Raw genomic sequence first — 12239 nt, 5'->3', positions numbered from 1 at the left:
ACATGAACGCGCGACGCCAAACGCTCAGGCTCAGCTGGAAGACGCATTTATTTACCTGAGACGAGTGGATGCAGTGACATCATGTCAGAATCACATGTAATAAAATACCTAACTTTATCACTATAAATATAAACATAAGATTTCTTTTAGTACTCACTATCAAGCTAGCATATCGATACTGGTAAAGTTTAAAATATACTTTGTTTGATTCGGTAACGAGCTATATTTATAAGGCAAAGCTAAAAACAGGCTGCATTGATACACGTTTTTCCATTACCATCAGTTACACTGTGATGAAGGTGAATTTCGTGTAAGATTCATAACATATACGGTGTTTTGCATGTAAGAGTTTCCATGATGAAAACATTGTTGACTCTAATGAGGACTAACGTTACACTCCGGAGACAATTACCGCATCGTCGGTTCGAGGACAGGTCCGGGGTCGAGGGCGAAGCTTTTACAGTCTATGGGACGAGGTCGTTCAAGAGTGCGGGCAACCAGGGTCCGAGGAAGTAGTTTTTGCCTCGTTTGCCTTCGCTGACTGAATATGCAGGTGCTTTGAATTTTGAATGCTCTTTCTCTGCCATAATTATACTCTTCGTAGGTTCCGCGCCTCCTCAAACCAAACGGGTGCGCGCGCATATGGGCAGATCTAGCAACAGGGGTGGTAGCCATGGTTGCGAGAGTGAGTGACAGTCGCCCAAACCAATCAATTGTTTCGTCCCGAATGGAAATAATAAGCTGTTTATTGCAGAAGGTCTACAGTCACTTGATTTTTATACTCTCTTTTTCAGAGCACTTACATTTTATTTATGTATTGGTATATAAAGACAGTTTAAACAAATTAGATTTTTTTTTTTATAAAAATCCTACCTACCCTGCCTTTAAGGGGATAGTTCACCTAAAAATGAACATTTTGTCATTACCCTCAAGTTGTTCCAAACATGTACGAGTTTCTTTCTTCTGTTGAACACAAAAGAAGATATTTTGAAGAATGTTGGTAACTAGACAGTTGACAGCACCCATTGACTTCTATAGGAAAAAAAATCTATGAAGATATCCCAATAAATGCCTATTAAATGTAAAAACATACTCTTTAAACTGTCTAAAAATCAGATTTCATATACCAACTTTTGGTTTATATATATATATGTATTATATATATATGTATTTATTCTTTTTTTTTGTGCATACTATCTTGTGTACAATATCACTGGTCTTATAGGAGAAACTTATATGCTTACAGAAGCCAAATAAACGTACAGTATTGAATGCACGGTTAGTAGCCTAAATGCATTAGAATTGCAGTTATCTCCTCTGAGGTTTTATTTCGGATTTATCTTTTTATTATACAGTAAGTCTCTTTTTGCTACAGGTAAAGTATAACTTTTATTATATCCAAATGTTTTTTTTTGTTTTGTTTTTTTGTCCTGTGTAGTCAACATGATAAAGCTCATGCCACTTTATCTGCTCTTCTACTTGTTTCCTATACTTTCTGAGGTACATGAAGTGTGCGACTCCTCTTAAGACACTTATCAGAACTATACCACTGATATTTGATCAATTTTAAGTTTATTACTTCCATGTTCATCCTTTCTCTTCTCTACCATAACAATGTGAAGTGTTTGTTATTGAATGAAGCTACAAACACAATACTCATACTTAAATACTTTCTATAGAATTAGGTTTAGTTTGTTGTAAATGTAATTGTGTCTGATCTGATGCCTGCAGAACACAAGAGGGCAGCAGTAGCTCATCAGGGGAGCGCTGAAAGGGAATAGTTTTGTGATTGGCTAGTCAGCAGGTCCCCAAACTACACCACAATATGGTGCCACAAATCAGGTCTCCTTATTGATGGCCTTTCAAAAAGAACCAAGTAAAAGATAAAAAACTAAATTCCTAAAAATATTTTGATCACAAATATTTTGTTACTCTGTAGAGGTAGTTATATATATATATATATATAAAACAGTTTACAATAAGGTCCCATTAGTTAACATTAATATGCAAAACATTCGTTACAGTATTTGTCAATCTTTGTTAACACTAATAAAAATACAACTGTTCATTTCCATTATAGCCTAGGTCTATTAAATAATATGAATAAATACAAACTTTGGTTAAACTTCATTTTAAGGTGTCTATGTCACAGTGTAATTATACATTTAAGTATCGAGTAACAGTAATTAACATGTACTTATAGGGTGTGGTTTAGGGTTAGATGCACAATTTATAGTAATTACTATAGTAACTACATGCAACGTGTACCAAGGACACTAAAATAAAGTGTTACCCAACTTTAATAATCTATTACTAAATGTTGAAATTAATATTAACTTAGACTAATAAATGCTTTAAAAGTATTTTCCATTGTTAGTTCATGCTAACTAATGGAACCTTATTGTGAAGTGTTACCCATGCAACAAGTATAGCATCTTTCACTGTAAAAAGTGATAACCTGCAATTGTTACATTAAAGAGCTATTTCTGCCTGGTTTTACCCTTACATTTAGTTTTGTTGGTGTAACCTAATATATTTAGGTTAATTTGGTAATGTTAAAGTCCCCTGTGGTGAAAATGTAGCTTTTATGTTGTTTATATGTCTGTGGTGTTTTTAATATGCTTTAAGACAAACCATGTGCAAATTCATAAGTCAACACCATTGCTGAGTATTTTCATCTTTAAAACTGCAGTGAACCAAAGACAGTCTCAAAAACACAGCTTGAAATCGCTGGTGTTTCTGACATCACAAACTACCTTGTAACCAATCACGTCAACCTGTGATTGTCAACGAGTGGATCTCTGAGCTAGTGTGAGTGAGTGGAGGCGGGCTAATTTGCATACTCATAGAACCTCATATACTAAGGCAAGGGTGTAGAGTTACATTCAAGCTATTTTAAGGCGTGAAGAATTTTTTTTCAAGGAAAATGTTTAAATATGTCATTTTGGTGATCAAATATTATAACTTTATTATATTTTTATTATTAAAATAATAATAATTATTTGATTATTATTATTATTATAACACCATTATGAGCAGAAAGCATCTTTCACCATTGAAAAATAACCATGCATTCTGACTAAATAGGTTTTCCAACCAACGTGTAAAAAAATAGAAAAAAATGGTTTTAACCAAGCGCAGATTACCAAACATCCCAAAATGAACAGAGACAGAAAAGCTTTATCATGATAAAAAGAACACAATCGACGTGAATGGTCTTATATTCTCTCTTTAATGGCATCAGATATTGATGACAGCATTTTAATACAGCAGAACTCTGTTCTAGACAGACATAATATATCTAAGAGGGCATCATAAAAGACACAAGGTCATTACCATAAAAAGAAATAAATACAAATCAACATCAATCCAAAAATCTGAGCTCTTAAATAACGTTGTCTAAGCATACAATAACTGAATCAACATCAGTGTCAAAAACAGAATCAAAAACAACAGAGATATGCACATGACAAAAGAATAACCTTCAACAAATAATTTGCATGACTGCAACAGATTCACATTTCAGTCAATTTCATGAGTGCTTAGCACTGTACTCTCTTAATGTATCGAAATTCCATTTATGAATGTACCTCTTGTTAAAAACAAGTACAGCACAAAACAACAGCATCATCTATTAGAAAGATGTCATAAAGTTGTCAGAGTCATTGCTGCCAGCTGAACACAGTGATACACTGATCTCACTTTTTTTGCTTTTATCATTTTCTACGTTGGCCCATTGAAGAAACTTGCCAGTAGTTCATTTCTTTTATTGAATAGGACATTGTTTTCTTGAAGAACAACCTCAGAGTTGAAGCAACTGAGAGGATGGACTGTGCATGATCAGTTTGGATAAATGTATGAGGTTTAAAAATGAACAACCCGAACCTGGTTTATTTCCCGAAAGTTCCTCCTCTGGTCAATGGGAGGAACGGGAAATGACTCTTGAAAATGGTGGAGCATAAACATATGAACACAAGGTAAGAAGAGTCATGTGACTCTAAGCCATGAGACTGATAACTATTATGCTGCAGCAGGTGTAGCTTAACATACTAAACACACAACAGTTTGTGAGACAGTCAAGGCTACAGTATGAAATACAACATAAAGGACTAAATCCTCCATTATGCACTACAAAGGGCCAGGATTACGAATTACACAGCGAAAATGACTAAATCCTTCATTGTGCACTACAGAGGGCCAATATGATAAAATACAACATTACATGTAATACATATGTGTTTGATGATATTGAGCTTATGAAAGAGAACTGATCAGATATGTAGTCTGCATCTACTCATTGCAGTCAACATTTCCACTTCAAGTTCATGCTTGATATGTAAATGTGCGATAACCATCGGAACAAATTGAAATAGCATTTGCGTGGAGCAGATTTACTGTAGCTTAGCTCGAATTTCTAATGTGCAGGACTTGTGTAACATCATAATTAATAATCTTTCTGTATTACACCCAAACAACCGTTAAGTCTCCACTTTTCCGAAAGTGCCATCGGGAGGTCTGTAATATTTAGGAAAGGCCTTCAGCTGTAGACAGTTAAAGGCATACTTGCGACATCCAATGTTCTTCGTGGTGTTCTCACGGCGGCAGCCCTCACTGGCAGGGGAATGGGACGGGATTGAGTGTGTAAAAACAAGTAGAAAACAAACAGAACATGAAGCCATGTTTAGAAAAATCACAAGCAAAAATTATCACAGCCACAAAAGATGGCAGCAGACATTTAAGCAGTGTTATGAGCATGAGTGTTACGGGCGAACAGAGAATGAGGGTGGCCACCATCAAAAAAGCAGCATAAACAAACCACGTCACAATACAGTTCATACAAGCTGAAAATGCTAATGCAACATCCCTCTGGGGATAAGAAAAGCGGGTCACTAAAAGTTCTTTAGGAATTTCTTTTAGGTAGCACATAGGAAGTCAATGCTCTGAAGCAAACTTGACGAAAATGTAAAGAAATCTTTAGGATCAGCATGCTACATTGGCTGTGTATTAAGGGTATGGTAAACAATTATTTATGGAAAATAATTACATTTGATCAGGGCGACTATAACACATGTCCCTCTTATTGTGATTCCAAAAATTCTGTTTCCCAACCGTCTTTTAAATATACATAGAAATTGTTGCTACTTTCAAAAATGTGCTTACATATAAATATCTTAATGATATTCAAATTAATTCTTTTAAACTCAATGAGTTGCAAACAGTTGCAATGTAAATGATATCAGTAAGCATGATATGGCACAGTTTACTTCAAGTGCAGGCCTTTGTCAAACTGTTCAATTAGAAATGAAACATCGGTGCAATCGGTCATTCTCATGTCGTTCCAAACCATTTGACTTACTGGGCCCGATTTTAACTTTTGCAAGTTTAACGGTGAGAAAAATGGTCGGCACGCCCAGTGCATGGTCTAAAAGGGTTGTCCCTATTCTCTTAATGAGTAATGGATGTGTTTTGGGTGTAATGTGCAATAAACCAATCAGAGTCTCATCTCCCATTCCCTTTAAAAGCCAGTTGCGCTCGCGCCATGGTGGATTCACTATTCAGATGGCGGAATTTGCAAGCGGAAAGACTGAACGCTTCCGAAAGTTCCTCCGCTGGTCAATGGGAGGAACGGGAAATGACTCTTGAAAATGGTGGAGCCTAAACATATGAACACAAGGCAAGAAGAGTCATGTGACTCTAAGCCATGAGACTGATAACTATTATGCTGCAGCAGGTGTAGCTTAACATCCTAAACACACAACAGTTTGTGAGACAGTCAAGGCTACAGTATGAAATACAACATAAAGGACTAAATCATCCATTACTCCATTACTAATCCTCCATTACTAACGCGCTCTTTAAATAACAAAAAATAAACAAAATACTGCACCATTGACATTGCCTCAAAATAGCAACGCACCAACAATGCGCCTGAACACGCCGTTTTCAGACCAGCACGCCCATGGGCGCACAAATTTGCTATTTAAAGGTCCCATATTGTACACCTTTCTGAAGTTTTATTTTAGGTTTTGATGTCCTTAAGAATATATATTTGCGGTATAAGTACCAAAAACCATCTCAATATATTTTTACTGCTCTTTTCTCAGGAGCTCTGCCAAGAACAGGTTGATTTTGGCCTGTCTACTTAATATTCATGAGCCTCTCTTCTGACTGGCCTGTTGTTTTCTGAGTGACCCACCATTGGTGGGGGTGATGACTGAAGGCGGTGACTGAGTAGTTCTGACATCACATTTATACGGAAGTCCTAGGCTGTGTGCATTTGTCTGTGGATCGACTGTTTTGAAACTTATATGGTAGTTTCATAGCCCCTAGATAAAGATAAAAGATAAAAGATAAAAGATAAAATATACTTTAATGTCCCCCAGGGGGGAAATTTGTCTTGGGCTACAGTCACTGCGACACACACTTACAACGTACCACATAAAATATACACCGTGTATAGACAATACAAACATGCCTCATTACACTGTACCGCGATACACTATACCACATACACTAGACCTCTGTTATCATGAAAAAAGCCAGGAAATTTCAGTTTTGACAATATGGGACCTTTAAACAACGTGGCGCAGGATGTGAAAATGATAACTGCGTCGGGCTGAAACTAGCAAACACTTGCATCGTGCCTGGCACTGCATTGCACCGAGTGTATGATAGGGCCCACTTTCTTCCATGGAACTTATGTTAAATGTTCAATAAATGTAGATTGGCAGCAGAGGCTATCAAGCTCTGAAAAAAAGCACCATAAGAGTAGTCTATGACTTATCCACTCTTAAGGCCTGGGTATACTTCATTTTCCGTGTTCTGTTCTGTCTCGCGCACAGACGTGTCCACACAACTTTCAAAGTATACGTGTGCAGTATATATATATATATATATATATATATATATATATATATATATATATATATATATATATATATATATTTTTTTTTTTCAGACGTCAGAGGGCAGCAATGAGTCGTGTCATTTACAGGGCATTCACTCGGAAGGATAGAAGTAGCATATCCGGCATTGCATGCAAAGTTTAGAACAAGAACCGAAACAAACGTATTGCCAGCTAGTGGACTCTTCTGTCTCAACATTTTCCTTGCGCATGCGCTGTTGTACACACACTGTCCACACAGTGACCTATCGATGATGAAAATTACGTCACACGGACAGTGACCGAACCATAGCGGAAAGCGGACGGCTGAAGTGTACTTTGGACTTAAAGGGTTAGTTCACCCAAACATTTTAATTCTGTCATCATTTATTCACCCTCATGTTATTCCAAACCTGTATGAGTTTCTTTCTTCTGTTGAACTAAAAATAAGATATTTTGAAGAATGTTGGTAATCAGACTTAAAAAAAGGATAAAAAAAGATACTATGGAATTCAATGACAATAGAAATCAATGGCTACGGTCAACTGTTATCAACATTCTTCAAAATATCTTCTTCTGTGTTCAACAGAAAAAATAAAACAGGTGAGTACATAATGACAGAATTTAAATGTTTGGGTGAACTATCCCTTTAAGTCTTCTAAACCTCTATACAGCAGCTTTGTGTGATAAACACAATGAAATTTAAGTTGTTCACTGAAAAATCGTATGAGAAAATTGTCAGGAAAAGAGCAATTTGGACTCTCTGCTAAATATCTCCCAGTTTCACTGAAGAAAGAAACATACAAAGGAGAGTAAATAATAACAGAATTCCAATTATGGGTGAATTCACCACTTAACAGCTAAAAAAAAAATCCATGTGTTCATGAATATCCATTCTAATAACTTCCAAATCAAACCTGTTCCTCGCTATGCAGAGACCTTTTAGTTTTTGACTAAATGAGCATGTATGCTCAATTCATACGATTTAAGTGTAAAACGAGGTAGAATTAAGAAATCTATTTTGATCTTTAAATAAAAGGTTATATTTGTCAAATATTGATTCAAAATATTGAAATAATATTTAAAAATGTACAAATGTTGTAAGAGGAAGCATAAAAACAACACTGCATATAATCTTTATAAAATATGATTCTCTGAGCATGAAAGCCCAATAAATCAAAAGAGCTGTGCTCTGCGCCTATTTATTAATCAAACAAATTCATTAAATCAGTCCACAAAACTATTCCCTAATCTAAGATACTAATTAAAAAACATAATTCCCAAAACATTCACCAATACAGCTTCAAACCTAGAACTGATTCTTAGGGCTGCACACTCAATCCAATTTTTAATTTTTTTTATTAAGAGTATAGCTGACAAACTAGTATGTTGTGTGATTTGGAGGCATTTAAGTTTATAGGCCTATCAATGACGACAACAGATCCTAATGAACAAGTTATTTGTGTGTAATTTGCAGAAGCACATGAACCCAGGCAAAAAACACAGTTGATAATTTGCAATTATTTGGATAGATGTTGCGCAGCTTGTTCTTAATGTAGACAGAGTAACATCAAATTTACACTGAAACCTGTATGCAATAACATGCAGCTGTTTTAATATAAATATAAATAAGAGTTTTAATAAAAATTTGATTAAATTAAAAAAGAATTAATAAAACTAATAATAAAATAATAAATATTACAATAAAGGAAAATAAATAATCTATCATTTTTTTTTGTCATAATCATGCAGCCCTACTTAAAACCAATGATCAAACTTTAAAGCTATCAATCTTAACCTGAGACCTATCCTTAAATTCTATTTGTTAAAACCTACCAATGACATTCAGCCAAACCCTGCAGTATCTTAGACTGTCGCTGTCTAAACAGACTTCAAAATCAGTCACCAAAACCTTTCTCCAACTTACTGTATAAGATGTAATCATTCTCAGAATACAGCTAGTAACATTATCCAACATGATTTAAAACAAACAGGAAAAAGTCTGGAAGTCATCTCTGACTTTAAGCAAACTGAGCAAAAAATAAGACTCACAGAGCCGCAACATCATTACAAATGAACCCCTCAGTTTCTTTAGTGGGTCAGTTGAAAGCCTGGTGAATGTACAGTTCTTTTTTTTCTTTTAAATATAACGTTCTTGTAACAGGAAGCTCTTTAGAGCATGTAAACTCAAGCAGTGCTAACTTGTAAACAGCAGATGTACTGGCCGTGGCATGTGGCCAGACAAATTTTACAAAGCACAGAGAGGCCATTTCGAATTTGGCACAGAGGGAAGCACGATTAAACTGGGAATCCTTTAAAATGATGTAATTTCTAATCATTAAGGTAAATATTTACATATAAAATATTTATTTACATACAAATAAGGGAAGAATTTGGAAGATTTGCAGCCTGTATGTCATGATTAGTTTTGGCAAAAGAACACATTCTCTCCATTAGTCCTGCATAAGGACACTTTACTTATGGCAACACGTGGATGATCTAGTCATCTAAACACATACATCTTAAAGGAGAACTCCGGTCAATTTTAACATAGCACTCCAAATTTACAAAAAAAATGAGCTCAGTCAATACAGAGAACAACGACAAAAATCGGTGTTGCCTACACCGTGTTATCCTCTTTTTAAAACGGTCGAAGCCCATAGTAATCGATTGTCGAGTTCACGCGCATTGGTTTAGTACCTATGATCACGTGCGTGAACTCGACAATCGATTACTATGGACTTCGACCGAAAACAGGAAGAAAATACAGGTATGTGCGCTGGCTGAAATAACATCATTTTTATTAATATCTTTCACATCTACTGCAGTCAGATTGACCCGTGACCACTCCGAAGGAATCACTCACATTAGCTGTGCACTTGTAATGACACATCAAGGATGTTAAGAGGCTAAAAGCAGGTTTAAAACTTGCCCCATTGAAGTCAACAGGGTGCAAATTTTAAAAAGAGGATAACATGGTGTAGGCAACACCGATTTTTGTCGTTGTTCTCTGTATTGACAGCACTCCAAATGTACAAAAAAATGAGCTCAATGTTAAAATTGACCGGAGTTCTCCTTTAAAAGGACTGTTTCAGGTTCAATCCAAGCTAAAATGAATCTGACGCCATCTAGCAAACATTGATTACGTCTCTCAATTTGTAAAAAGAAGCAGTCGTTGTACTTTCAAAATTGCGTATTTTAATGTTAGTGCCTTGCACCATAGACTTTTATTGTAACTGGAGTAATGTTAAGAAGGTTTTGTTTGTTTTTACAAATTGAGTGAAAATTGCCCGTGGTAATCGTTCGCAAGCCTCAGATGTGTTTAACAGAACTTGTGTGAACCTGGGACATTCCTTTACACAAAATTCCTTTTAAACCGGTTAGCTTCCTGTCAGCGGACAGTGAAAAAGTAATTCTCAAGTGCATATTTATATTTCCCTGACTGAAAATACAATCTTATATGGCCAAATTTAACAGTTTCATTGGAAAGGCTGCAAACGGGTTAGTGCAGACCAAACATGGTAAAAGAACCAAATGTTATCTTCCTGCAAAACATGGGAAGACATTGACACACTCAACACCCTAAAGTGCAATACATTTCTAAAGCAAGTGCGATGATAGTTGAAATTAGCTTTGGCATGGCCTTAGCTCTGCATTTAGATAGAAATACATGGAAGACAAAATCGACCACAAAAATCCACTGGAAAATTCCATGATACTGTTACAGAAACAATATCTCATTATTATAAATATTGTACGGACCACCAGCACACTATATGCATGTGCTGAATAATAATTTGCTATAATAACAGAAATAAAACAGTTTTATATTATAAGAATATTTAGTATTGAATAAATAAATCAGTCTTAAATATATATGTTCAATGTACCCTCTAAAATAATTTTGAATATTTGTAATATGTCACAAATTAATATACAAACTTTTATCTTATGTCATCCAAGATTACTTAAAAAAAAGAGAGAGAGAGAGAGAGAGAGAGAGGGAGAGGGAGAGGGGGAGAGAGAGAGAGAGAGAGAGAGAGAGAGAGAGAGAGAGAGAGAGAGAGAGAGAGAGAGAGAGAGAGAGAGAGACACTAAGACCTCTAGACTGGCTGTTATGGCCCCGATATACTTCAAGCGAAATCAAAGAATGAACTGGCATCAACAAAATCTTATAGAACTAAGTCAGGTCAAAACGAAGTTGGTTTCGAAAGTTCGAAAAATCTTTGCAAAGAAAAGTTTACTCTGGCTGGTAAACACCTTCGAATTAATATTTGATCGTGATACATAATTGGTATGTTTGCTCTGAGGCTCCGCCTTCTTTGATGTGGAATTCTTCTCTGGTTAATTTCCTCTGTTCAGTTTGTCGAGGTCAGACACGAGTAAAAACATGAACACAATTTATCGTATTGAAGCTGTTGTTCTGATTGAAAGTGACACTGACTGACTGATACTGTAAAGATGCTTGCTTTGAAGCAATCTATTGTATAAAGTGCTATATAAATAAACGTGACTTGTCAGTAGTGCCGAATTGCAGAGCTGATGCAAACATAACCAAAACCACAATAATCAGATGCTTTCTTAACTGCTGCTTTCTCACTGCAATCATTTTCTGTTGTGTATTTAATTTTGTAAGTGAGAGGAAAGCATGCTCTCAGCAGCACTGAGATGTTCGTTAACTGTATACCTGCTGAGGTATTTTGATCTTCTTTTTACCCCCAAGCGAAAAAATTAAAAAGCTCTTTGCCATGAGTATATCGGGGCCTTTAGAGAGAAAAGCTGAAATAAAGCAGAGAGAATTCAGCGTTGTCTGCAAATAGCTCCTCACGCACAGGAGGGAAAAGTGAAAAACAGAAAAAGGAGGTGCTGAGATAGCCGGAGCGAGGCAGAGAGAGAGAGAGAGAGAGAGAGAGAGAGAGAGAGAGAGAGAGAGAGAGAGAAAGTAAAATGAAAAAGGGGGGTCTCAGGCTCAGCTGCAGCGGAGTTTGGCCAGCAGGTAGGCTATGCTGAGGAACACCCAGACGACGAGCAGGTTTGGGCTCAGGGCCAGAAGGGGCAGAGAGTAGAGCAGACTGGGGTCCAGCCTGAAGTCACGTACGGGCAATAAGCCGCTCAGGTTCTTCTGAATTACCCCCTCCCTGGTCCCAATGCTGCAGAGAGGGGCAGGGACGGAGGGAGCGGCGGCAAAGGCCAGAGAGGACAAACACAATGTGGTGACATGCAAAGGATGGGGTGACGTGACCATGGAGATGGTTCCAACATTAATGCAAAGTAATCATGAAATGACACATTGAAGAGAAGATTAAGTGGAGACATGTTGAAAAGGAGTTGAATCCATCCGTCGGATATGGATGCA

At 36.4% G+C, this 12239-nt stretch overlaps 1 protein-coding gene across 5 annotated transcripts in view; it reads right to left on the bottom strand.

Annotated features, from left to right (window-relative positions):
* Positions 1 to 3213: 3213 nt before the first annotated feature.
* inpp4ab (inositol polyphosphate-4-phosphatase type I Ab) overlaps positions 3214 to 12239 on the bottom strand; it is a 47099-nt gene continuing 38073 nt past the window's right edge. For all 5 annotated transcript variants that reach the window (XM_081381745.1, XM_081381741.1, XM_081381739.1 and 2 more), the window contains one exon: positions 3214 to 4611. In XM_081381745.1, coding sequence (XP_081237871.1) covers positions 4479 to 4611 — 133 coding nt within the window. In that variant the 3' untranslated portion in view covers positions 3214 to 4478. The remainder of the gene's footprint in view (positions 4612 to 12239) is intronic.

The sequence above is a fragment of the Scardinius erythrophthalmus genome, assembly GCF_964197995.2.
Source record: "Scardinius erythrophthalmus genome assembly, chromosome: 12".
Classification (NCBI taxonomy): domain Eukaryota; kingdom Metazoa; phylum Chordata; class Actinopteri; order Cypriniformes; family Leuciscidae; genus Scardinius; species Scardinius erythrophthalmus.
This window is presented reverse-complemented; position numbering and strand designations above follow the sequence as displayed.